This window comes from Alnus glutinosa, chromosome 7 (genome assembly GCF_958979055.1).
Source record: "Alnus glutinosa chromosome 7, dhAlnGlut1.1, whole genome shotgun sequence".
NCBI classification, from domain to species: domain Eukaryota; kingdom Viridiplantae; phylum Streptophyta; class Magnoliopsida; order Fagales; family Betulaceae; genus Alnus; species Alnus glutinosa.
In genome coordinates, this window is record NC_084892.1 from 28695859 (window position 1) to 28723832 (window position 27974).

Consider the following 27974-nt stretch of genomic DNA (forward strand, 5'->3'; position numbering starts at 1 on the left):
TCGAGAGGCAATATTAGGGATGGAGGATCTAACCCTAGGGGTGCTGAATTTAAGGAGCAACAATCTCACTGGCTCAATTTCTGATGTGTTCCGAAGCAATTGTGGTTTACAAACTTTAGATCTCAACGAAAACCAACTAGAAGGAAAGTTGTCAAAATCTTTGGCCAAGTGCAAAAAGTTGGAGGTCTTGGACATTGGGAACAATTACATTAAGGATACCTTCCCATGCTACTTGAAGAACATAATCATGTTGCGTGTCCTTGTTTTGCGATCTAATGAATTTTATGGGCCTGTTGGTTGTCCTGGGCGTAATGCCACTTGGCCAAAGCTTCAAATTAAAGACATAGCTTCAAACAATTTTACTAGTAGGCTTCCAACAAAATACTTTTCTAACTGGAGGGCAATGGTGGTTGATGTAAATAAAGCCTAGTCTGAGCTTATTCACCACAAATTTGAAGCTTTGTCTGGGTATGTTTATTATCAAGATGTTGTAACAGTTACCGCCAAAGGTCAACCGATGGAGCTGGTGAAGATTTTAACTATCTTCATCTCCCTTGACTTTTCATGCAACAATTTTGAGGGGCCAATATTTGAAGAAATAGGAGAACTCAAATCACTGTATATCTTCAACTTGTTTCATAATTCTTTCACAGGCCAAATCCCACAATCTCTAGGAAAATTGACTTATCTTAAGTCACTGGACTTGTCAAGCAACAAGCTTACCGGTGAGATTCATGTCCAACTTGCAGACGGTCTTATTTTCCTATCAGTCGTTAACCTTTCGTTCAATCAATTGGTGAGAAAGATTCCACAGATCAAACAATTTGATACATTCTCGGAAACTTTGTATGACGGGAACAATGGATTATGTGGCTTTCCTATGAGAGGAAAATGCACACATGAAGAGCTGAGATCATCACCTCCAACATATGAAGACACTCATTCGAATTTTGGGAATGCAATTGACTGGAACTTCTTAAGTGATGAATTGAGATTTGTTTTTGGCTTTGGGATTGTTGTTGGACCTCTTATGTTTTGGAAGAGGTGGAGGATATATATGCTACTATAAACTTGCTGATGATATTTTTTTTCAAGATGTTCCCTCAGTTATATATTAGAATAGAGAATCATGAGAGACAAATACACAAGAAACAAAGATGGCGAGCACACAGAAATCAAGGACGAATGCATCGGTGATCAATATTGGGGGAGCAATGCACTCACGCTTGACCCTTTTTTTTTTTTTTTTTTTTTTTTTTTTTAATTTTTTTATTTTATTTCAATACAAAGTTAAATGAACAAAAAAAATTATCCATATATTGAATTGGATTTGAATGTTATCTTAAGTGAGCTCGTAATTATCAATCTATATATATTATTGAAATACTTTTCTGATATTAGATTTGCAGGTGACTTTATTATAAGAAGCCCATGGGATGTGGAAGCAAAACTGACACAAGTTGTCACACTTGCATGCCTTGATCACTATTGTATGTTTGTAATCAGCTTTTACTGCATGTAAGATTTATTTTCATATATATATATATATATATATATATATATTATATTTCTGGATTCTTGAATATTGAAGGACTTTGTAAATGTGATATATTAATGCTGCTATGTCAAAAGTTGCTAATAACCATTATAGTGTACATTAATTTGAATTATAAATAATTTGGAAATATCATAACCTAGCTTGTAATCAGTTGTTGGTTTGAGACCCCCCCCCCCCACCCCCCCCCCCCTTTTTTAATAATTGATATAATTTTTGAGAATCTACATAAAAAAACTTAAAGACGATATATACATATATACTTACTCTATCCTTATCATATTAAATGATATATTAATCAATATGACCAAACAATGTTGACGTGACAGGGTCTAGTAACTCTTATATATATATATATATAACAAGGATTGATCAAATGATTACTAGACCTTACTACGTCATTATAATATGACAAAAAATGAAATATTTATGGTATATTTATAACATTACTCATATTTTTTTATTTACTACTTCATCTACCAACGAACTTAACCGAAATATTGCTCTGATAAATATGTAAGAGCCTAAGAGTATATGAGTCTCGGCGTCTCGCCTCCTCAACATTGCGCCCATAGATGTTAAAACCCATGTTGCCCCCTAATTCGTTGCTTCACAATTGAAGCTTTTTAACTGATAATTTATTATTTATATAAACTTTTAAAGATAAGATCATAATTAAAATAATTAGGATTTAGTTTTAACATAAACATACTAGTAATACAAATTTCAATTTAAAAAATAGGGTTAAATACCCTATTGGTACCTGAGTTTTACGTGATTTTAAATTTAGTACCTCAGTTTTATTTTGTATCATAGGTGGTACCTGAATTAAGGGTAAAAACCCATTTGGTACCTTTGTTAGATTTTCCGTCTAAATTTTAACGTCTCGCCACGTGTCAACCGCTGAGGTTGACACGTGACACTACATAAAAAAAAATTAAAAAATTAAAATTGAAATCTTTAAAAAATGATAAAAAATTAAAAATAAAAAATTGAAATCTTTAAAAAATGATAAAAAATAATAAAATTTTAAAAAATAAAATTAAAAAAAGAAAAAAGAAGAGGGGTGGCTAAGCCACCCCCTTGGCTGGTCTGGCCAGTCTGGGGTGGCCGAACCACCCCCTATGGGGTGGTTCGGCCACCCTATGGTAGAAAAAAAGAAAAAAAAATTATGCGTTTTGGCCCTTGGGGGTGGCCGAACCACCCCCATGGGCCACGGGGATGGTTCGGCCACCCTAGGCCGGCCGGTCTGGGGGTGGTTCGGCCACCCCCAAGGGCAAACCCTCAATTTCTTTTTGGATGGGTTTTGGCCCTTGGGGGTGGCCGAACCACCCCCATGGGCCACAGGGGTGGTTCGGCCACCCTAGGCCGATCGGTATGGGGGTGGCCGAACCACCCCCGTGGCCCATGGGGGTGGTTCGGCCACCCCAAAAGGCAAACCCTCAATTTCTTTTTGGATGGGTTTTGGCCCTTGGGGGTGGCCGAACCACCCCCTAGGGCCATGGGGGTGGTTCGGCCACCCCAGGCCGATCAGTATGGGGGTGGCCGAACCACCCCCATGGCCCTAGGGGGTGGTTCGGCCACCCCCAAGGGCCAAAAGCCATCAAAAAAAATTGAGGGTTTGCCCTTGAGGGTGGCCGAACCACCCTCTAGGGCCACGGGGGTGGTTCGGCCACCCCCATACCGATCGGCCTGGGGTGGCCGAACCACCCCCGTGGCCCTAGGGGGTGGTTCGGCCACCCCCAAGGGCCAAAACCCATCCAAAAAGAAATTGAGGGTTTGCCCTTGGGGGTGGCCGAACCACCCCCATGGGCCACGGGGGTGGTTCGGCCACCCCTAGACCGGCCGGCCTGGGGTGGCTGAACCACCCCCGTGGCCCATGGGGTTGGTTCGGCCACCCCCAAGGGCCAAAACGCATAATTTTTTTTTTCTTTTTTTCTACCATGGGGTGGCCGAACCACCCCAGACTGACCAGACCAACCAAGGGGGTGGCTGGGCCACCTCCTTGGCCAAAATGGGGGTGGCCGGCCACCCCCATGGTGGCCAAGGGGGGTGGCTCAGCCACCCCTCTTCTTTTTTTTTTTTTTTTTTTTTAATTTTATTTTTTAAAATTTTATTATTTTTTATCATTTTTTAAAGATTTCAATTTTTGATTTTTAATTTTTTTATCATTTTTTAAAGATTTCAATTTTTATTTTTTAATTTTTTTTTATGTAGTGCCACGTGTCAACCTCAGCGGTTGACACGTGGCGAGACGTTAAAATTTAGACGAAAAATCTAACAGAGGTACCAAATGGGTTTTTACCCTTAATTCAGGTACCACCTATGATACAAAACAAAACTGAGGTACTAAATTTAAAATCACGTAAAACTCAGGTACCAATAGAGTATTTAACCCTAAAAAATATATATATAGAATGCAATTAGATCATATTTTAGTAGAGTTCTATTTGATTTATTTTTATTTGCCTATTGAAATGGTCTACATTCTTTCAATATATAAACACTACTATTTTTTTATATACATATTTAATTAGGAGTTATTTTTTTTTGAAGATTATTATATAAAACATGTGAGGTTATTGAATAATACATCTTAGATTAAATTGTACGCAAAGCATCGCAAAGATGTTTTAAGTCTACATTTTGTGTATAATATGTTCAACTATACTATATAAGTGATTATAGGGAGTTTTAATTGTGACCAATCCTTTTAAAGAATTAAGCAAACGTGACTAACACGTCCCAAGGTCTTGACAAATAGCACTTTCCCAATTCTTGATTACAAAATAGTTATGTTGGATACTAATATCTCTTTTACCAACAAGTTTGTCTCGTAGAGTTCACTGTTTTTATTACTTGGACTGTATCACCTTCCAAAATAATATTTTATAGTCCTACCTACTTGCAAAAAGTAGTGACTTGAAAAGTTGCCAAAGCTTCTGCGACAACCAATTCTAATCCTTTTAAAGTATCAAGCAAATGTGACTAACACATCTCAAGGTCCTGACAAATAGCACTTTCCCAATTCATGATCACAAAATAGATTTGTTGGACACTAATATCCCTATATAATTAAAAAAAACTAAAGAGATTAGTATAAATGAGAATCCAAAATGACAAAATTCTAGAATAAATGTGAATCCCACAAATATTCATGCCTCAACAATCATCTTCAAATTTATATATCTATAAAATGGCTTTCATTTTCTTCCCTACTCCATTTCCAAATACATTAAAACCTAAAAGTAAATTGGTAGTATGTATAAAAAGTAATGATATATACTACACTCTTATCTTACTCTCATCCTACTAAACTGAGATGGTGGTGTCTATCAATATTTGGATTAGACATTGTTTAAAAAAAAAAAAATTAATCTAAAGGTTGATTAACACTGCCATATGAACCCAGCTATAAACATAATAAGGAAACTTCAAAAAGAGCAAAAAGTGAAAAAAGAAAAAAGAAAAAGAAAGAGGCTATCGTATAGCAAAAAAGAAAACAGGTTCATTCAAATGTAAATCTTATACAAAAAGTTGGGTGCAAATGAGAAAAGTGACCGAGGCAAGTGTGACAAGACTTGCAAAGTTTTGCCTTCACATATAGGGATGTAATCGAGCCGAGCCGAGTTGAGTTTGAAGATTTCAAGATTGGCTCGTTTATAAGTCGAGCTTAAATAGTCGAGCTCGAATTCGAGCCGAACTATAAATTGCATATTCAAGCTCGGCTCGTTTAAAATTCGGGCGAGCTCGAACTCAAGCTCAAGTTCGTTGAAAATGACATTCGAGACGAGTCGGGTTACTCGACAAGCTCGGCTCAACTAGACCTCCAGGTAGACTTTTAAATTTTTCAATGAGTGATCAAAATAGAATTCAAGCCCAAGTTTATGTATAACCTCTATACATTTATTAATATATAATATGTAACTATATAAGACATATTATAAAATATAGTATATAACTATAGTTTATAAGTAACCAATTAACAATATGTTTTTATATATAACTAGAGAGTATAAACTATGGTATATGTATAATGTGAACAAATAGTAAGTCTAATATATTTTATAAAACTAAGTAACTATAATATAAATATAATATATAATTATTGTTAACCATGTGTGATGTGATATATATATGCTAACTATTTAATATTGTTATATTGTTATATACTAACTATTAATAACTTAATATGTTAATTTAACAGACTAAATATTGTTATCAAAGTATTATAATTAATATGTAATACTATATATATTATACTATATTTACTAATATATATATAAGATATGAACTGAGCTAACGAGTCAGACTAACGAGCCGGACGAGCGATCTGGTCAAACTTTAAACAAACTGAGCTCACAAGCCCCTATCAAGTTTTGTCGAGCGAGTCGGGTATGTATCACTTACTAATCGAGCGGGTTTCTACAGTAACGATCAAGTTTCTACATTATCGAGCTTGAGTTCGAATCGGGTTAGACCGAGCGGGTATCGAGTGTGTTGTCAAACGGACTGGTTTATTTACATCCCTATTCACATCCCATGGCCTTTTTTTTTTTAATTGATTTAATAAAAATGTTAAATGGGATCTTTACCAGTACTTCTGATCTCAAAGGAAGAAGAAGTAGCTGATTCAATAAAAGAAAAAGGAGTGGACTCCTAACAATAGACACAGAACAAACTAAAATAGTACTAAAATATTTATAAAAAGTAAGAAATGAGACAAATAAATTATTGGTTCTTTCAATAGGCTACACAAGACGGTTTCATAAGTTAAAGAGGTACAGAATAAGACAAGTTTATCTATACCCTCACTTGAGATCAACAATAATCATCTGAAAGAGGCTGAAGTTATAAAAGTAATGTTAAAGTTTGAAACTGAAACAACAAAAAAAAAAAAAAAAAAAAAAGAACAAAAGAGAAAAAAGAAAAGAAAAGTAAAAGCACTTTTACAAATTTGAATAGAAAATACTATTAAAATGAGACAATAACTCAAGTCAGATTAAAATCATAAAAGCACCTACAAATAAAGTCACCTGCAATTTTGCAAATAAGTAGAGCTGTTCATTAATTAACCTACTTTGAACATGAAAGGGTACTATGAAACTTCCCCTCGGAAATGGTGTCTACCATTTGCTTCAGAAACCTTGGTCTGAGCTTTCAACGAGGGCCATTTGAAAACCACTTTCTTCTCTCCTCCCCCTTCACTTCTCTCAAAAAAACATCAACTTTAACATACTTACCTTTTTTTCACTTTTTATATCACATCAACACCTTCTTATTTTTTTTAAAATAAAAAATTTACTACAATACAAATTTTTTATCACTTTTTCATATAAATTATTTCAACTTTATATCACATCAATTTTAATTTTCAATCAATTAAAAAAAAAAAAAAAATTGTGGGTTAGGGGAGAGTAAGTGTGTTTTCAATCGGGGCGAGTTCCTCAAGATGCAAACCCGAGATTCCCACATTTTTTTTATTACAATTTTTAAAGATATTTTGTCATTAAAGAAAGCAACGACACGTCCCATCTAGAAATTGACCATATGGTGAAAGTTTGAAAGGCTACGCACGTGAGGAACTTTTCCCTAATTTAACACGTAGAGACACGTATATTGTTAGGGAAATAAAGCCCATGACCATGAGGCTTGAGCTATTGACTTTCTAGAAACCTCCGGTGCTCAGTAGTCAGTAGTCAGTAGTTAGTTGCCTCATTTCCACAACCACAATTACAATAATGAAAGAAAACAAAACCAAATGAAAAAAATAAATAAATAGCAAAATAAAAATAAGGATTAAATATTTCACAGGTATTTGTGGTTAGATTCAAAATTAAATTGTTGGGCTTGTTTGGCAAGTGACATTATAAAACAGAACATAACAGAGTAGTGGGTTGTTATTTTTTGAAATTAGTAAAAAGTGATGATGTGATATAAAATAAAAAGAATTTGTATAAAAAAGTGAAAAAGTTTTGTATTGTAGTAAATTTTTTTATTTGAATAGTAATAAAAAATTATTGATGTGATAGTGAAAAAAGTGGGAATGTTTTGATGTTGATTAGTAGTGAAAAGTATAAAAAAATGAAAAAAAAAAAAGAAAAAAGAAAAAAAAAGTACATGAACAGTACTGTAATGTATTGTTCCTTGACAAACAACCCCGTTATCTCGGTTTCAAAAAATTGTCTTTGTTTCGGACACTCCCAAAAAGCCAAAGGAAAAAGAAAAAAAAAAGAAAAAAAGGAAGAGGGTTGGCCCTTGGGGAAGGGACATGGGGGTGGCCGAATCTTAGCTTCCCCAAGCCAATCAGGGGTGGGCGGCCACCCCCATTTTGGTATTGGGGTGGTTTGACCACCCCTCTTGGCCAAAATGGGGTAGTGGTTGGCAGGGACGGAGCCAAAAAGTATTTTAGGCAGGGGCCAAGCTACCAAGGCATGAAATTACAAATATATTAAAATAGGGGTAGGGGTTAAAGTATAAATAAAAAATATATTAAGATTGAAGATGAAATAAATATATAAAATCGAAATTAGCATCAATTCAGTTTTGACAAAAAAAGTAAAAATAAACAAAAGAAAATATACAAAATAAGTGTTTTATAATAGTGTAACGTAAAAACTAAAATAATAATAATAAAAAAATCGTCAACAAGACATTTAATAATCATTGAACAAACCATTTAAGCTATTTAATAATCTTTACCCTCACCTATTTTTTTTTTTTTTTAATTAACCCATTAATTCTACTTGGACCACTTTCTCAATTCCCAACTTCCAAGCCATCATTCACGAATATCATAATTCAAAGAAGCAAAACTCACTCACATATCACAAAATGACAAATTGATAAGGATTCAACTTTCACATAAAACTTTTTCAAATTTTAAATACCGGTTTAAACATTATTATCAATAAGACAAACGGCCTTTATTTCTCCTCTTTTCTCTTAGGGTCCGTTTGGGTTTGCGATTTTAAAAAGTGCGATTTAAAATAACGATTTTAAAATGTGCGATTTGAAAAAAGTGATTTTTAAAAACGCAGTTAAGCGTTTGGCAAAATCGCAGTTTAGTTTTAAAATCGCGAATTTACCTTTAAATTTCTGCGTTTTCAAAAAAGCATCATCTTATCTGCGATTTGAAAAAGCAGATTTTCTGCGTTTTCAAATCGCAATTTTTAAAAACGCAGTTCCCAAATGATCTATGTTCTGCGATTTGGTTTAAAATCGCACTTATTGTCTACGAAATCGCAATCCCAAACGCACCCTAAGTTCTCGTCTCTACACTCTTCCACTTTTCACTTTTTAGTGATTATTATTAAACAAAAGAATACAAAAAGGAAAATTCCTCTTTTCTCTTCTTTATTTATCCTATTTTCTCTTGTCTCTAGACTCTCTTCCACAGCCTTCTTTGAGTTCTTTCTGTCAGTATCTTCTCATCTTCCTTTCTTCTACACAAAAGGTAAATTCCTCTTTAAGTTCTGTATTAACCAACCCGTATTTCTATTAATGTTCAAGACACAGATAAAATAAGCTTCACTTCAATTGCACGTATATTCTCTCATTTACTGCAAGTTTGTTTGATCAATTGGAGAGGTCGATCTCTAACATCTTTGCTTTTTTCTAAATGGGTGTAAGGGATATAATATAAGGGATAGGGCCTTTAATGGGCTTCTGGGGCTTTTAATGGGCTTATGGGTAGGGATGTAAATGAAGCAAAGCTACCCGTAAGCTTGCTCGAGCTCGGCTCGATAAAGTTTGGTTCGTGCGCGACTCGATTATTAAATGAGCTATTCGTGGATATGAAACTATACTTAATTATTAAACAATACATACCCGTATAAAATCCAGCTCGCTCGTTTAAAGTTCGTGAACATACTCGTAAAAAGGTTCGGCTCGCTTATTAGCGCAGCTCGTATATATTTATTAATAAATATATGCATATATATTGATAAAAATAACCCATTTAGTATATTACTCATTAATTAATCTATACAATATATAATTATTAATTATATCTATAAGTATTTATGTAATATATAATTTAATGATAAAAGATAATTAAGATGATTATATCTTATATAGTTATATGATCTAAGAGACTAAGACTCTAAGTCTAATAATTAAGTATATAATGATTGTTGAATTAACAATAAATTGTCAATCATATGATTTAATGAAAATCTTGATACTTAATTATATTATTCAAATAATTATACATTTACAGTGACGATGTAATTGGTATAATCCCAAACTCAAGTGATTAACATTAAAATCAAAGTGTTTCTTATAATTACAAATTAAGTATAATCATTATAATTCATATCATTAGATTATATGATCCTACATATATATTATCATCACTAGAATTTATATGAAATACATGTGATCTAACAATTTATATGATATTAAATCTTAAGTGATATGACACATTATATCTTTATTATACAATATAATAATCATAACAACAATACTTATTTTGTATTATTGTGTAATTAAATGTGATCTAAGTTATAACAATGTACTATAATCTAATAACAATAGGTGATGTGATCTAACAATTAATTTGATTAAATTTAAGTATCATTTAACAATTTATATGATATTAAATCTTATGTCATATGGAACAATGTATAATGTAATAGTCATATCAACAATACTTATTTTGTATCTCCTATATATTATAGAATCTAATAATTCTATGGTCATATCTCACATGTATCTTAATTATAATGATAATACTTATATTGTTAAATTATATTATAATAATCATATAAATGTTATTATTAGATACCAAGGATGTTAGGATAACTGGATAAGTAATTAAGTATGATTCATAATTTTTATATCATATTACAAATAATCTCATATCATATGATATTAATCATAATTCATAACTATATATAATTAAAAATTAAGCTATAACAATAAATTATTATAACCACATAATGACATAGTCACATAAGTTGTAACACTAACTTATAACAATATAACAATATAACTACATAACTACATAATCATAACTCACATCAAGTAACTAATATAAATTATAATGATTAAGTATCTAGTTACTTAGATAATTTTGATACATACTTGATATTTATAGCTTAAGTATAAAATAATGATTAATTATTATTATTATTGTTTAAATATAATTAATAATTTGTAGGCATTTACTTGATACAACATATAATTATATCTATAAGTATCTATATAATATATAATTTAATGATGAAATTTAATCACAAGATTTTTTTTTATATTAATAATTAAGGACGGTCAGATTTAATAATTAAGAGTAAGGACCGTTAGATTTATAGTTTAAATATAATAATAATTAATAATTTGTATGCTTAAATGAGTCAGATTTAAGTTTTTAATTTTTAATTTTTTTTTGAAATTTGAATCATTATATTAAGGACCGTCAGATTTAAATTTGTGAATTAATGTAGACATTTTTATTATTCAACAATAAATTTAAAAATAAATTAGTGCAAAAATTTGATTCATACCTAAAACTTTTCAGGGAAGAAAAAATATTGTAAAAAAGAAAAATTGAAAAACATAGTAACAGTGTAATACTCTAGTATTTTCTAGTTAATTTTTGGTGAATTATAGATGAAAATGGTGATTGAGAGACATGAAGATGGGCATATAAAGCCTGTTAATTTCTAATAGCTTTTACAACTGGCCCAAAACCCATCTAACTTCTAAGTTCTAACTACAATTTGTTATTCACGTGGCTTGATGATAGTAACACTCCTGCACCCAACGCACCGTTTAACTTCTATCTTAAACTCATCGTTTAAGATTAGATTCCTTCCCCCAAGGTAATGTCTCATCACGTATTTTACACCATTCAAATTACTGACGCAATAGTAACCTCAAGATAGACACCAATATTCTCTTTATCGCTTGAGCTTCTCTTTTTCTTTTCTGAGACAATAATGGCCATCTCTTCTTCATCATCGTAGCCATTACAAACAGAGACGTGGGTGCGCGAGTCATAAAAATCCCATTCCTCCTGGACGTTGACCTCTTATTCGCTCAGGGTGGGCAACTATGGAATCCCAAAAAATTCTACCGGGGACAAGGAAAATTTTGGGGGGTTGAGGGGGGGGCATGTGCCCCCTCTCGACCACCCTCCCTCCGCCCCTGGGTAGAAGGAAGAGAGTGTGGTGGAGAACAGTGAGTATGGTGCGATGCTATTTTCTGCTTCAGTTTTAGCGATGAGGAAAAGCTTCTTGTGCTTTGCAGATCTTGTTTGCGTGCTCTGTCTCTCTTTGTTCTTCATGTATCTCTCTTTTTACTCATGATGACACATGGTCTACGACTGATATTTCCTCACGAGTCGGGCGAGCCGAGTGCCCCATAAGACACTCAGCTCGTCAAAAAAGCAAGCTCGAGCTCAAGCCTGGGCATGATTTTACACTTGTCAAGCCGAGCTTAGCTCCATTATCAAAATTCGTCACGAGCTCTAACTCATGAAAATTCTAAATGAGCCGAGCTTGGGCAACCACTACTTGCTCAAGCTCGGTTCGTATACATGCCTACTTTTGGGCCTATACTAGGGAATGTGGTATTTTAGAAGGTATCAAGTGAGGTGTACAATTCTGTTAACATGTGCTCTAACAAAATAAGTTATTTAAGGGGGAGGCAACGAGAGAAGAAGAAAGAAGAAGATCGAATATTATAGTTGGTTAATTCTTGGAGAGTTTAAGCCTCTCCAAGTCCCTGAGAGAGTCTAGGCCTCTCCCAGTGCTTGAGAGAGACTAGGCTTGTCTGAGTGTCCGTAGCTATTCGTATTGAATTATTCCTCTATAATCTTCATCTACTTCATTAGTATTTACCTAATTTTGCATTGTTTGGTTTTGATATCCATGAATCTAGCTCCCAATAAGAAAAACCCATAACATTTGGTATCAGAGCCATTCCTTCCTTACTGTCTTTGTTTCTCTTAGAAATTTTCCCCCCGAAATTTTCCTTCCCTGTCCTTTTACAATCCCCAAAATCTTGTGAATAGGCTTTCAAATCGTCTAGAATTTTTTTTCCCCATCTGGAGTGTCCTACGAGTCAAAAAGAATTGTTTCTGCTGTTATCTTCCATGGCCGACGACACTCGTCTCTTTCAGTTGTAGGAATCAGTCAAGGAATGTTAGGAGGCTTGGGTCCAGTGGCAGACCTTCAATAATCATGTTGATCAGAAGCTGTCCACTCGCTTAGAGCTTGACCAGAAGATGAACACACTTACAGAGCTAGTCCAGACCGTCCTCCACCCGCATTAGATTCATCCGGATTGACCGCCTGGTGCTCGCAACAGGGATATCCACTTGATCGGTATCTTTCCGACAATCCCAACGTGAAGAGCGAGACGACCAGCTTGAGCGTATTCACTTCAACCCAGAGCGTCGCCTCAGTTAGGACTACCTTGACCTGGACATACGAGATGGCCGGGACCCTTTTGTTCAAAACCGACATTAAGCCATAATGCATTTTGGGACCTAATATGTGGTTCGCTTGAACCTTTGGGTGAAAAGAACCGTTAATAATAATAAGGAAAAATTACAGTTTAGCCCCCCAAATTACCACCCTTTTTGCATTTAGCCCCACAAACTGTCAACACTCCGATTCTGGCCTCCTAAACTACCGACTCCGAAAATGGCGACTCTGTTACCTCTTCCCGTCAAAATGGATGGAAAATCCATCACCTGCTGTGCATGTGACATTTTATGACACAAACTACCAAAAATGCCCCTGTCTGAGCTGACGTGGGAGAACGGCTAGCTAGCTATGCACGCCTTAGGTCCACCAAGAGTGCCTGTAAAGGTCGCCACCTGTACAGCCACGCCGCCATGGCTACCGTCGCCTGTACTACTATGACTATGGATGCACTCGTGCCGTGTCCCAACAGAACTCATTGGTGCTCTGGCACACTAAGACGAGGATCTCGTAGGCCGTCTCTCGAAGCTCCGAGTCCGAGAGGTTCAAACCCAGGTCGCCAACGAGGTTGGTAGGTGTTGTTGCTGGTGCCGGTGCTGCACAAATTTCTACAACTCGTTGTGTCTTTTGGAGCCGCCAAGTAAGTGTCTCTTGGAGGATCCCAATATTCTGTCTCTCAAAATGCCGGCCATTGTTAGTCCGATGGGTGGGCCAGTTCTGTTTGTTGTATGTGTATGTGTGTCTCGCTTTTTTGGGTGGTGAGAGAGTGGGGGTTGGGTTCTGTTATTTCTAAATTATGATGGGAGGAGTTCGAGTTGGGTCTCACCAACCGACTAACCCAAGCTTTTGCCTCTAAAAATTCCATGCACGTAAGTGAAAGAAATTCAATGAAACAAAAAAAAATCCACAAGCAAGCACTCATAAAAAACAGAGACCACGACCAGTATTTTGTAGAGCAAAGTCGTAAATGGATTTGCCCCCCATTCTCAACACCTCGTTCACGTAGGTTTTAGTTCTTCCCACTAAGTTTCCGACAGCATGGTCCTCGGTCATCTCTAGATACTCTGCCATGCATCGGAATATGCCTTGTCGGTCCCAAATTCACAGAACGGGCTTTGGCTGCAGCTGCTGCATATGCCATTGCTGAAGCCAGTTTTGAATCATTTTTCAACTTGTCGGTCAGCTTATTCTGGGCATATTTTACCTTAGAAACATCAGGTGACCGATAGCCACTTGATTTTTGCATTTTGGCAATAGCCTCTGCAACAGTTGATTTGGCCTTCGCAGAATCATACTTTTGCATGTCATAGATGAGCTATTTCTGAAGCTGCTTATCAGTAACCAATATGTCATCGATCTCATTCTTGTAGTCCTTGAGAAGGATTCTGAGGCATTCCATGAGGGATCCTATGAGGGGGCTGTTCTTGCTTTCTAACAGTCGTTTCAACTCTATAAATATGGGGATGGTATTTTGGATAAGGCCCTTTCTGACTGCTTGAGTTGCAGCCCTTCCTCTTGCAGCAGCTGCTGATGCTCCACTATCTCCACCTTCTTCATCAATATCTGCTGAGTTAGATGATGATCCACGGTTGGACGCGATTCGGATCTCTTTGTAGGCAAGAATTTGGAAAGCATCCTGCTCCCTCAATTAAAATGCAGATTTTACACTAACACTTGTGATCACCTTGATAATTCTCACCATATTCCATGATAAGAATGTATGAGCTCACCCACAGCAGAATTATTAAATACATGTTAGATTAGTACTTGCAGAATAGATTGTCCACTAATATCTTCTATATTGAGCATACCATCAGATGCCGTAGCAAGAATCTATGCACATAACTTTGTAAAGGTGGCTAAAAGGTGCTCTGGAGCCATTTGTTTCGGAAGAGAAAATACAGAGTGTAAACTAATGAATCCTCTGCACCAAAAATACAGAGTGTAAACTATTATAAATAAAAGAGAACATAAGTTTTTTTTGCTCTTTTTTTTCATCGGGACAAGCTCCTCTGTTCACCTCTGTTTTCATGTTCTAAAACAGAGGTGAATAGAGCCATAAGGATTTCCTAACAAAACTTCTGCCTCAATGCTGTAATTTTCTGCTGCTGCGAAGCAACCCGATTCTCTGTTTCCCGTTGCCCAGAATTCTTCTCATAGCAGTCCACCACTATTGCGTGTTTCATCATCAGCCTAGCGTAAAAACATAGCATTCCTGCATATAAGGACGTGAAACAGAAGAGATAAACAAGCTAGTAGCCGTTGGAGACAACACAGCAACCTAACGAAGAAGACGACGACGTGGAATGCAATGGACGAGTTGATCTTGGATTTCTCGATGAGTTAAACGAGTTCCTTCCTCATCTTCTCGACCTGCGATGTCGGAATCGTCCAGACTCTCCCTCGTTCAGTGGAGGATACCTCGCCCAGACGCTCCCTTTTCGGAGATACCGGAACTCTAGACGCCGACAACTTCGCCGACGTCTTCGTCAGGACGATGATCGGAGGCGGTTGAGGGATATACGACTCAGTACACTTGTTTTGTTTAAAAGGCAATTTCGTAATTTCAAGAAGACATGGGCATTTTTGGTAGTTTGTGTCATAAAATGTCACATGCACAGCACGTGATGGGCTTTCCATCCATTTTGACGGGAAGAGGTAACAGAGTGGTCATTTTCGGAGTCGTTGGTAGTTTAGGGGGCCGAAATCGGAGTGTTGGCAGTTTGTGGGGCTAAATACAAAACGGATGGTAATTTAGGGGGTTAAACTGTAATTTTCCCTAATAATAATAATAATTACGTGACAAGTCTTGGAGCATTAATGGAGGGAGGGTGAGATGTTTCCATTGTTTTGGGTATGAAGCAGGATGCCTACATAACCAAAGGGATGGTATCGATGAAGTGAAGAAATGTGAGGAAGGCCAAGTGGTGTGAATGACGTGAAGAAACACACGAGGAAGGCGAAGTGATGCAAGCTATCCAGTGTCCAGGCGTGAATCATGAGGAGGCATTTGAGGTTGAGAATCCCGAGGCAAACGTGGCAGTTAAAAAAAAAAAAAAGTTATACGTTGGGAGACTAGCTGGAGCAATGGACCTTCTGGAAGATTGCTGGATAGCTTTAATTGGGTTGCAATTTATTTGGGTTTTTGTAATATATTGTGTTTTAAGGGTTATCTACTTTGTCAGCACACCTTGTCAGCAAGGTGTTCTTAAGGGGGAGAGAATGTAGGGGATATAATACAAGGGATATGGCCTTTAATGGGCTTCTGGGCATGTACTAGGGAATGTGGTATTCTAGAAGGGGGAGGCAACGAGTAGGGGTGAGCAAGACCCATAGGACCTGCCCCGCCCCTATTTCCTGAGTTTTTGAAGTTATTTATGCGGGCACGGGTTGGATTTTGTCCAACCCGTGCGGGGCGGGACGGGACACGGATTGGGGCTTTAAAAAACCCCGGGGACCCGCCCTGCCCTGTGTGAAAAAACATATGGAAAAAAAAAAATCCTTAATAACTCAGGCTACTTAGCATGCCTCTTTAGGCATCTCCAAGTGCCTGAGAGAGTCTAGGCCTCTTTAAGTGCTTGGGAGAGCTTGGGCCTCTCTGAGTGCCCGTAGCTATCCTTATTGAATTATTCATCTATAATCTTCATCTTCTTCATTGAGTATTTACTTAATTCTGCATTGTTTGGTTATGATATCCATGAATCCAACTCCCTATAAGAAAAACCCATAACAATGGGAAAGTGGGGTGTTGTTATTCTCCCTTATGTTATTTTCTCCTCTCTTTCTTGGAACAATAGTAGTAGCTTTAAGAATAGAAGGATCGGAGGAATGGGGATATGTTGAAGTCAGACCCGGTACGTAAGCCAATGGTTCTTAATTGTATAAATTTTCATTCTTTTTCTTTTTAATTTTCTCAAACGGAGTGTTCATATTTACACAGAAGCCCACATGTTATGGTGGCTTTACAGAAGTCCTTACAGAGTTGTAGTAGATGATTTATTTTTTTTAAGAAATTTGGGGGGGGGGGGGGGGGGGGGGGGGGGGGTGGCCAGTCACCTCCAATACTTTTTTCTTTCCTTTTTTTTTTTTATTTTTTTTTTCTCATCTCACGTGGCACTGAAACCTTAAATATCACATGTGATACGTGGTCCACCTGGAAGGAGGGACATGTGTTAGCATTTTAAGGTGAGTGACGTGGATGACCGTTAAAAAAATGGGCAGAGGACTGACAAAAGTACCAACTAAGTTTTTTCATTAACGACAGGTATCACCTGTGACACTTTTTGAAACCGAGGCGACGATTTAATTTCGGGTCTAACCACATGCACATATGAGGTATTTAACCCTAAAAATAAATAAAAATAAGATTTTTACGTGATTTGGTCTATAAGCTACATTCAATGTAAGCCTAAAGGGCTACATTATTACTCTTATTGATCACTTGATAATTTTACAATACAAAATGATCTACTTATAGAGTTTATATATATATATATATATATATATATAAATTTTGAATTCATATAATCCGAATCAAATATCTTAATTTAAGGTGATTAAATATCATCAAATCCCTAAATTCAAGGTAATCTAATATTTATTTAGAAAGTGATTTTTCAACTCTCATTGAAGGCAACACAATTCTCATCAAATCCCTAACTTGAGGATAACCGAATATACTTTAACAAATAAGAGCATAAGCAACAACTTTCTTTTAAACTTTTATTCAATTTAGAGAATTATACAATTTTTTGGTTCCCTATTTAAATGCACTCCACATTCTACAATAGCTTCCATTTTCATTTCTCTATATTATTTAAATTAAATGTTAAGAGAGAGAGATAAAATTTAAATATTGTTTCAAATAAATGCTAGAGAAGTGAGAGAGAAAAGATAATTTTTTTAAATATTAAAATAATGTTAAGAGAACTACTTTTATTTCTCTAGATGTAAGGTGCAACTTTAAGTTCGCGTGTTTCCTTAGTTTAGGAAACAACAATATTTTCTACACATAAGTAAATCTGATTCCAAGTCATTTTTTAGCAATTTTTTCTACACGTAGAAAAGGGAATGAAACGTTGGAAAGCTGCTTTTAAGTCGATAATGGTTTGCTCGACTTTGAAAGTCCTCCAATTAAGTCTGAATCCATTTCCATTTTCTACACGTAACGTAAACCCAACGCTGAAGCCATTTTCTACGCGTGCGTGTTGAGTACGTTGGAATTTTGTGGGAGTGAAATTTATGAGGTTGGTTCATTTCTTCTCGTTTGATCCGGCAGGATGAGGACTTTTAACCAAAGAGAAATGATTTTTGCACTTTACTTGTATATTTTTTGTACATCACTTTTATAAATTAATCATTAAATATGTAGAACTCACATATAAATAATGTGCATATAACATGCCTCAATTTGAGTGATGATCAGTTTCCAACATTGGGAAGACTCAAAAGCATTTACTGTGTTCAACCAAACGCGTACTGAGTTTCCAACCTCGTGTTAAAGGCTATTGCTGATTGAGATTTGAGTGATTAATGTTGTCTCCATCCGCTATATAATAAATAGCATTTCAGTTTATTTACACTCGTACACTCGGAGATCAACTCTCACCTCTCACCATTGTTCGTTTCAGTTGAAGCAAAGCCTTTGTTTTTTCTACACTTTCAGTGGCCAAATCTGAGTGTTTTTCGCTCTGTCAGCCGGCCAACACATCACCTACAACCTCAGAATGTAATGTACTCTTCGGTCTTACTCTCTTCAACCCATCACTAGCTAATTTCGTTAACTCCTCAACTCATTATTGTGTGGCTATCTCTTATTGCAGCCTCCAATGAGAAGTCCACTCTTTTCATGGCTTTTCTTGATGCCCATGATGTGCTTACTTTCCATCAGCTTTATTATCTCTGCTGTGTCCGGCAAATGTCTTGACAATCAGCAATCCTTGTTGCTCAAACTGAAGAATAGCCTCGTATTTGACACTGCTTCATCCACAAAACTGGTGCACTGGAATAAATATGTCGATTGCTGTTCATGGAAAGGTGTATCATGCAACGAGGGACGTGTTATCGGTCTCGACCTGACCAAAGAATCCATTTCGGCTGGACTTGACAATTCAAGCAGCCTTTTTAGGCTTCTGTATCTCCAGAATTTGAGTTTGGCTTATAACAACTTTGATAATTCTGAGATTCCATCGGAGTTTGACAAGTTGTCGAATTTGATTTATTTAAACCTTTCAAATGTTGGCTTTGCAGGACAGATTCCAATTGCAATTTCGCGTTTGACAAGGTTGGTTACTCTTGATTTATCTACCAGTTACCCCTTCCCTCCTGCACTGAAACTTGAGAATCCAAATCTAAATATGCTTGTTCAAAACCTTTCAGAGCTTATGGAACTTTATCTTGATTTGGTAAACATATCAGCTCAAGGGTATGAGTGGTGTGAGGCCTTATCATCTTCACTACCAAATCTAAGAGTGTTGAGCATGTCAGGTTGTTATCTTTCAGGGCCTCTTAATTCCTCCTTACTGAATCTCCACTCTCTCTCAGTTATTCGTTTGGATAATAACAATTTTTCTGGTCCAGTCCCAGAGTTTTTTGTAGATTTCAAAAATTTGACATCCTTGTGTTTCTCTTCTTCTGGGTTAAATGGAAAATTTCCAGAAAAGATTTTCCAAATTCCCACCCTACAAAAGCTTGACTTAACAGATAATGAACTACTTCAAGGTTCTTTGCCAGAATTTCCTCTAAATGGATCTCTTAAAACCCTGTTGCTGAGATACACAAGGTTTGCGGGGACATTGCCATCTTCTGTTGGTAACCTTAAAATGTTATCCCTAATAGATCTTGCAGGTTGCAATTTCAGTGGAGAAATCCCAAACTCAATGGCAAACCTTACCCAATTACGTAATTTGGACATGTCACTCAATAGTTTCAATGGGTCAATTCCGTCATTCAGCATGAGTAAGAATTTGATCCAAATAGTCCTTTCTAAGAATAATTTGACAGGTCAGATTGCTTCTACTCAGTGGGAAGAACTTTTGAATTTGGTGACTCTTGACTTGAGTTATAATTCACTGGAAGGGAGCATTCCAGTTTCTCTATTTTCCCTTCCATCATTGCAGGAACTAGTACTTCGCAACAACCGATTTTCTGGTTCACTCAATGAATTTTCAAATGTTTCTTCTTATCTACTGGAAACCTTTGATTTGAGTTACAACAACTTGAAAGGGCCAATACCCATGTTTATCTTTGAGCTCCGAGGTCTTAAGAGACTCTTACTTTCTTCGAACAACTTTAGCGGCTCCTTGCAACTTAACAGGATTCAGCAGTTGGGAAATCTTTGGGAGATGTCTCTTTCGCACAACAACTTGTTGATTGAATATACTGGACATGGTTCTTCATTGTCCTCCTTTCCCCAAATTATCACATTAAGCTTGGCTTCTAACAAATTGAAAACATTTCCTGATTTCTTGAGAAACCAATCCAAATTAAGAGATCTTGACCTTTCAGACAACCAAATTATCGGAGAGATACCCAATTGGATTTGGAAGCTTCCTAATCTTTATACATTGAATCTCTCTTATAACAACCTAGTGACTTTGGATTTGCCTCTACTACATATATCTTCTTTGAGTGTCCTGGACCTTCACTCCAACCAACTTCAGGGGCAACTCTTGGTTGTACCACCGTATGCCACATACTTGGATTTCTCGATGAATAATTTCAGCTTTATCATACCAGTTGACATTGGCAACTCCCTTACTTCTGCTTATTTCTTCTCTCTTTCAAGCAATAAGTTACATGGGAGTATCCCTGGATCAATATGCAGTGCTACAAATCTTATTGTTTTAGATTTGTCTAACAATTTCTTGAGTGACACGATTCCCGAATGCTTAATTGCGATGAGTGACACTCGAGAGGCAATATCAGGGATGGAGGATCTAACTCTAGGGGTGCTGAATTTGAGGAGCAACAATCTCACTGGCTCAATTTCTGATGTGTTCCCAAGCAATTGTGGTTTACAAACTTTAGATCTCAATGAAAACCAAATAGAAGGAAAGTTGCCAAAATCTTTGGCCAACTGCAAAAAGTTGGAGGTCTTGGACATTGGGAACAACTACATTAAGGATACCTTCCCATGTTACTTGAAGAACATAATCATGTTGCGTGTCCTTGTTTTGCGATCTAATGAGTTTTATGGGCCAGTTGGTTGTCCAGGGCCTAATGCCACTTGGCCAAAGCTTCAAATTATAGACCTAGCTTCAAACAATTTTACTGGTAGGCTTCCAACAAAATACTTTTCTAACTGGAGGGCAATGGTGGCTGATGTAAATAACGCTCAGTCTGAGCTTATTCACCACAAATTTGAAGCTTTATTTGTGAATGTTTATTATCAAGATGCTGTAACAGTTATCGGCAAAGGTCAACCGATGGAGCTGGTGAAGATTTTAACTATCTTTATCTCCCTTGACTTTTCATGCAACAATTTTGAGGGGCCAATACTTGAAGAATTAGGAGAACTCAAATCCCTACATATCCTTAACTTGTCTCATAATGCTTTCACAGGCCAAATCCCAGAGTCTCTAGGAAAGTTGACTTATCTTGAGTCATTAGACTTGTCAAGCAACGAGCTTACTGGCGAGATTCCTGTCCAACTTGCAAACGGTCTTATTTTCCTATCAGTCCTTAACCTTTCGTTCAATCGATTGGTGGGAAAGATTCCACAAATCAAGCAATTTGCTACATTCCCGGAAACTTCCTATGAAGGGAACATAGGATTATGTGGCTTTCCTATGAAAAAAAAATGTACACATGAAGAGCCGAGATCATCACCTTCAACATATGAAGACACTCATTCGAATTCTGGGAGTGCAATTGACTGGAACTTCTTAAGTGCTGAATTGGGATTTGTTTTTGGCTTTGGGATTGTTGTTGGACCTCTTATGTTTTGGAAGAGGTGGAGGATATGTTACTATAAACTTGTTGATGACATTTTTTTCAAGATGTTCCCTCAGTTATATATTAGAATAGAAAATTACCAGAGACAAGCACGCAAGAAACAAGGACGGCGAGCATACAGAAATCAAGGACGGAGGCATTAGTGATAGATATGGGGAGCAATGCAGTCAGGTTCGACCTTTTTTTTTTTTTTTTTTTTAATTTTTTTATTTCAATATAAAGTTAAATAATGAACAAAAAAAAATTATCCATATATGGAATTGGATTTGAATATTGTCTTAAGTGAGCTCGTAATTGTCAATCTATATATATTATTGAAATACTTTTCTGATATTAGATTTGCAGGTGAATTTATATGAAGCCCATGGGATGTGGAAGCAAAACTGATCCAAGCTGTCACACTTGCATGCCTTGATCACTATTGTATGTTTGTAATCAGCTTTTACCGTAAGATTTATTTTCATATATATAAAACTAGTTTTTTTAAATTTTGTTAGTCCTTTTCCTTCATCTTAAGTTCCATTCGGACCATATATATAGATTTCTGGATTCTCGAATATTGAAGGACTTTGTAAATGTGATATATAATGCTGCTATGTCAAAACTTGCTAATTAATAATCCATTATATATAGTGTACATTAATTTGAGTTATAAATAATTTGGAAATATCATAACCTAGCTTGTAATCAGTTTTTGGTTTGGGACCCCTTTCTTTTTTTTTTTTTTTAATAATTGATATAATTATTGAGAATTTACGTAAAAAACTTAAAGACGATATACTTACTCTATCCTTATCATATTAAATGATATATTAATCAATATGACTATACAATGATCTCACGTGTTATAAGAATCTTTTGGAGGGAGATGGGTTGTCCACGAGTGTTATTTGAGGGGGATTCCCTGCAGGTGGTGCAAGTAGTGAGCAACATTCAGGCTTGGAATAGATATGCTTAGCTGATAACGGATGTACGCACCATGTTGCACAAGTTTCCGTTTCATAAGGTCCAATATGTAAGTAGAGATGCTAATAAGGTTGCGTATGGATTGGCAAAGCTAGCCGTTAATCGGTCTTGTGATCATGTGTGGATTGATGAATGTCCTTCATCAGTCCAACACCTTGTAAGTGCCGATTATTGCTTTTCTGAATGATGAATGAAATTCTAATTTCAAAAAAAAAAAAAAAAAAAAAAAAAAGGAAAAGAAGAAGAAAGAAAGAAAGAAAGAAAATCTTTAAAACAATACCTAAAAAATTAAAAATGTATGTAGATAAAATAATGTCATATATGATACTAATATTCCACTATGTTGACGTGACAGGGTCTAGTAACTCTTATATATATATATATATATATATATATATATATATATATATATATAAACAAGAATTGATCAAAGGAGTACTAAAACTTACTACGTCATTATATTACGATAAAAATAAAATATTTATGGTATATAACAGTACTCATACTTTATTATTTATTACTTTATCAACCAACGAACTTAACCGACAAATTGCTCTAATAAATATGTTGCCTAAGAGGGTATGAGTCTCGCCTCTTCAACATCGCGCCCATGGATATTAAAAGTTAAAACCCATGTTGCCCCCTAATGCGTTGCGCGCTTCACAGTTGAAATGGTGCAGGGTGAAACAAGAATAAATTTGTCGTTTTAGTTTGTTTAGATTATTAGTTTTATTTGAATTTAATTATGGGCTTAGCCCAAAGTTTTAAGTTATTTGTTGTTCAATATTGGGCTTAGCCCAAAAGTGAGTCACATTAGCTTAGGTTATTTGTTATTTAATAATGGGCTTGGCCCTTTGCCCAAAGTTAGTCATATTAAGGTTAAGGTTAGGGTTTAGTCTATGAGCCTATTTAAGCATGATATTCGATTGTAATAAACAGTTTATGATGAATAATGATGTAGGGTGAAACAAGAATAAATTTGTCGTTTTAGTTTGTTTAGATTATTAGTTTTATTTGAATTTAATTATGGGCTTAGCCCAAAGTTTTAAGTAATTTGTTGTTCAATATTGGGCTTAGCCTAAAAGTGAGTCACATTAGCTTAGGTTATTTGTTATTTAATAATGAGCTTGGCCCTTTGCCTAAAGTTAGTCATATTAAGGTTAAGGTTAGGGTTTAGTCTATGAGCCTATTTAAGCATGATATTCGATTTTAATAGATAGTTTATGATAAATTAAGAAAACAGTTTTGTTCTTATGAGGTGTGACTCATCTCTTCTTTCTTGGTGGTGAGACGCTATTAAGGCCAGTGAGACTCTGGTTTGTTCTTTGATCTTCGTTAATTTGGTGAGATTCTAAATTAGCGTAAATTTATTTGGGCTAAACCCATAATTAAATTCAAATAAAACTAATAATCTAAACAAACTAAAACGACAAATTTATTCTTGTTTCACCCTGCATCATGAAGCTTTTTAACTGATAATTTATTATTTATATAAAAGTTTATAGATATTTAAGTTCAAAATAAAATAATTAGGAATTAGTTTTAACATAAATATACTAGTAATACAAATTTCAATTTAAAAAATATATAGAATGCCATTAGATCATATTTTAGTAGAGTTCTATTTGATTTATTTTTATTTGCCTATTGAAATGATCTACATTCTTTTTAGTATTTATATCTACATTATTTCAATATATAAACACTACTATTTTTTTTATATACATATTTAATTAGGAGTTATTTTAAAGATTATTATATATAACACGTGACGAATGCTAACTTAGATGCTCACCAACTTGATAGAGAAGCGGCCGATCATGTCATAAATATTGTTTGGGTGGAAAAAATTCCTCCATTCATTTATGATTTATCCGTAGGGAATTTCCAATCCCTATTATGTGATCTCAATTGTTTTTGATTGTATGACTTGAGATTATTAATAAAGAATTATTCGTTTCAAAAAAAAAAAAAAAAAAAAAACGCGTGTGACGTTATTGTATTATACATCTTAGATTAAATTGTACTAGAAGCATTGTAAAGATGTTTTAAGTCCCACATTTTGTTTATACTATTTTCAACTATACTATATAAGTGATTACATGGAGTTTTAATTGTGACCAATCCTTTTAAAGAATTAAGTAAATGTGACTAACATGTCCCAAGGTCTTGACAAATGGCGCTTTCCCAATTCATGATTACAAAATAGTTGTGTCGGATACTAATATCTCTTTTACCAACAATTTTGTCACGTAGAGTTCACCGCTTTTACCAGTTGGAGTGTATTACTTTCCAAAATAATATTTTATTGTCCTATCTCATTGCAAAAAGTAGTGGCTTGGAAAACTGTCAAAGCTTATGCGACGATCGATTCTAATCCTTTTAAAGTATCAAGCAAATGTGACTAACACTTTCCAACGTCCTGACAAACAGGGTTAGAACTAGAAGTTTAATTCTAAGGGGGCCGGGCGGTATACAAAAAATCAGGAGCCAAAATAAGAAAAAAAAAAAATCTAAATTATTTTTTTTTTAACAAATTTAAAGATAAAATAACATTTTTTAATTTATTTTTTTTTTGAGGTGGGGGCTAGCGAGGAGCCATGGCCCTGCCAGGCCCTTAAGTTCTGTCACTGCTAACAAATAGCGCTTTCCCAATTCATGATCACAAAACAGATTTGTTGGATACTAATATCCCTAATTAAAAAACTAGGGAGATTAGTATAAATGAAATGAGAATCCGAAATGGCAAAATTCTAGAAAAAAATGAGAATCCCACAAATATGCATGCTTCAACAAACTTCTTCGAATATATATATATATAATGACTTTCATTTTCTTTTCGACCCCATTTCTAAATGCAGTAAAACCTAAAAGTAAATCGGCAATATGTATAAGAGTAATGCTACATACTTCTTTCTTATCTCACTTCCATCTCACCAAGTTGATGTAGTAGTGTCATCGATGCTTGAATTAGGCCTTGTTAAAAAAAATATATATTAAAGACTATTTAACACTGCCATATTATCCTTGTAGAAAGGCTACAAACGTAGTATGAAAACTTCAAAAGAAGAAAAAGTGAAAAAATGGCTATTGTATGGCAAAAAAAAAAAAAAAAAACATGTTCATTCAATATAAATCGATCTTATACTGAAAGTCGGGTACATATGTGAATAGGGACCGAGGCAAGTGTGACAAGACGAGCAAGTTTTGCCTTCGCATCCCATGGCTTCTTAGTTCTTAGAAAGTCACCTGCAAATCTAATATAAGAAAAAAATTTCTTAGGTTATGTTCGTTTCAGTGTAATATGGTTTTTTTGCAGATTTTTTTTTTTAAGAAAATTATTTTTTCAGGAAAATATTTTTCGTTGAATTTTTTTTTTTTCGGTGTTTGGTGTGTACAAATAATACAAATATCATTTATATTTTCATTCAATCATATTAATCTATAAAAACCAATTTTTATTCTCAACATAAAATATTAATATAATTAAAAAAAAATTAACCAAATAATTTGATTTTCGATAGTGGCATGGTAGAGTCCTGTCGGTGGCTCGGGGGTGGCTTGGTTATGGTATGGGGATGGCTCGGTGGTGGTTCAATGGTGACTCGGGAGTTGCTCAATGATGGTTGGGGGTGGCTTGTAGGTGGTCTAAGGGTGGCTCAGCGATGGTCTGGGGTGGATCAGCGGTGGTATGGGGTAGCTCGATGGTGGTCCAGTGGTTTGTGAAGGAAAAACTCAAACTCGAAAAATGATTTACGAAATTTAAAAATAAAAATTATTTTTTGAAACTAAAGAAGTTTTTTTTGGTTAAATCGAAAATATTTTCGATCGCACCAAATACTAACAAATACGAAAAGTATTTTATAAAAAATATTTTATGCCAAAACAAACGGAACATTAGTATGCATAACTTGATAATTACAAACATCACATTTAAATCCAATTGCATGGGTAATTGCTTTTTTTCCTTTTCATTTAAATGAAAAAGAAGTTGTTTTGTGTTTTAAATGTTTGTTAATGGTTTTGAACAAAAGTGTATTATTATTATTATAAAAAAAATTGTGTTTCCAAAACCTATACCTAACGAGGCCTTTAATTAACTCTTTATTTGTCATAGGACGAAGTTAAAGAGGTATTGAACAATTTTTCCTATATTTTATTATTACTTAATCCACCAATGAACTTAAAGGACGTATTGCACCCATCCGGGCATCGTATGCCGTATGGAATGCATAATAAATCTCTTTTGGTCCTCTTGATTTTTATTTTTAATGCGTTAACATAAATATCCTACTAATATTATTTTAAATTTTAAATTGTAAATATATAGAATGCCATTGGATCATATTTAAGTAGCGTTCTATTTATCTTTTTTAATGTACATATTGCAATGATCTACATTCTTTTTGTAAGTAATAGTAATAGATCTTTCAAAAACTATGAAGGGTATTTTGACAATTCAATTTCTACCATATTTAAATAAATATTTAAGTGTAATTTTAAATTTTGTTATGACCTAGTAATTGTATAAGTATATTGATTAATATATCATTACGATATTGATAGAGTAGTAGATTGCCGTTAACCCTTTTTTTTTTAATCATGTAGATTCTGTATAGTTAGGCTCAATAATCGTTACAAATAGATAAAAAGGTCAACAGATTCCAGTTCCTAAGAGTGGTTCTTGGAGCTGGAAAACGATACTTAAACTCTGGAATGTTGCCAAGGAGTTCTTGAGCTTTAGAGTCGGGAAGGGTCATGCTATATATATCTCTCTTTGGTTTGATACTTGGCACCCTACTGGAAGGTTGATTGATACTTATGGATTTCCGATGGTCTATGATACTGGAATTGGCCTTGATGCTCGAGTGTCCTCTGTTTTGCATAATGGTAACTGGATTTGACTTGTGCTCGGATGACCTGGTTAATATCCAGATCATGCTTCTAGCTAGGGATTGAGATTGGAGAAGTGGATGTGCCTGTGTGGAAGTCTAAGAGTGGGGTTTACTCTTGTGGAGAGACTTGGAACCTTCTTAGAACCAAGTTCCATGTGGTTCCTTGGTGGC

General features: G+C 35.2%; 2 protein-coding genes across 2 annotated transcripts; both read left to right on the forward strand.

The window, feature by feature from the left end:
- The first annotated feature begins 19 nt into the window (after positions 1–19).
- Positions 20–1069, forward strand: LOC133873434 (receptor-like protein 18). Its single transcript, XM_062311137.1, has 2 exons — positions 20–365; positions 459–1069. The coding sequence occupies exons 1-2, from the start codon at positions 20–22 to the stop codon at positions 1067–1069; spliced, it is 957 nt and encodes a 318-aa protein (XP_062167121.1).
- A 17788-nt stretch (positions 1070–18857) lies between these two features.
- Positions 18858–22085, forward strand: LOC133873435 (receptor-like protein 6). The gene has a single exon (XM_062311138.1). The coding sequence runs from the start codon at positions 18858–18860 to the stop codon at positions 22083–22085; it is 3228 nt and encodes a 1075-aa protein (XP_062167122.1).
- Positions 22086–27974: the final 5889 nt, after the last annotated feature.

Excerpts from the sequence above, each read along its gene's own strand:
- LOC133873434 (XM_062311137.1), top strand. The coding sequence starts at position 20 with ATGGAGGATCTAACCCTAGGGGTGCTGAATTTAAGGAGCAACAATCTC. Across the intron at positions 366-458 it reads AGCTTCAAACAATTTTACTA|CTTTGTCTGGGTATGTTTAT; the intron begins GTAGGCTTCCAA and ends ACAAATTTGAAG.
- LOC133873435 (XM_062311138.1), top strand. The coding sequence starts at position 18,858 with ATGTGCTTACTTTCCATCAGCTTTATTATCTCTGCTGTGTCCGGCAAA.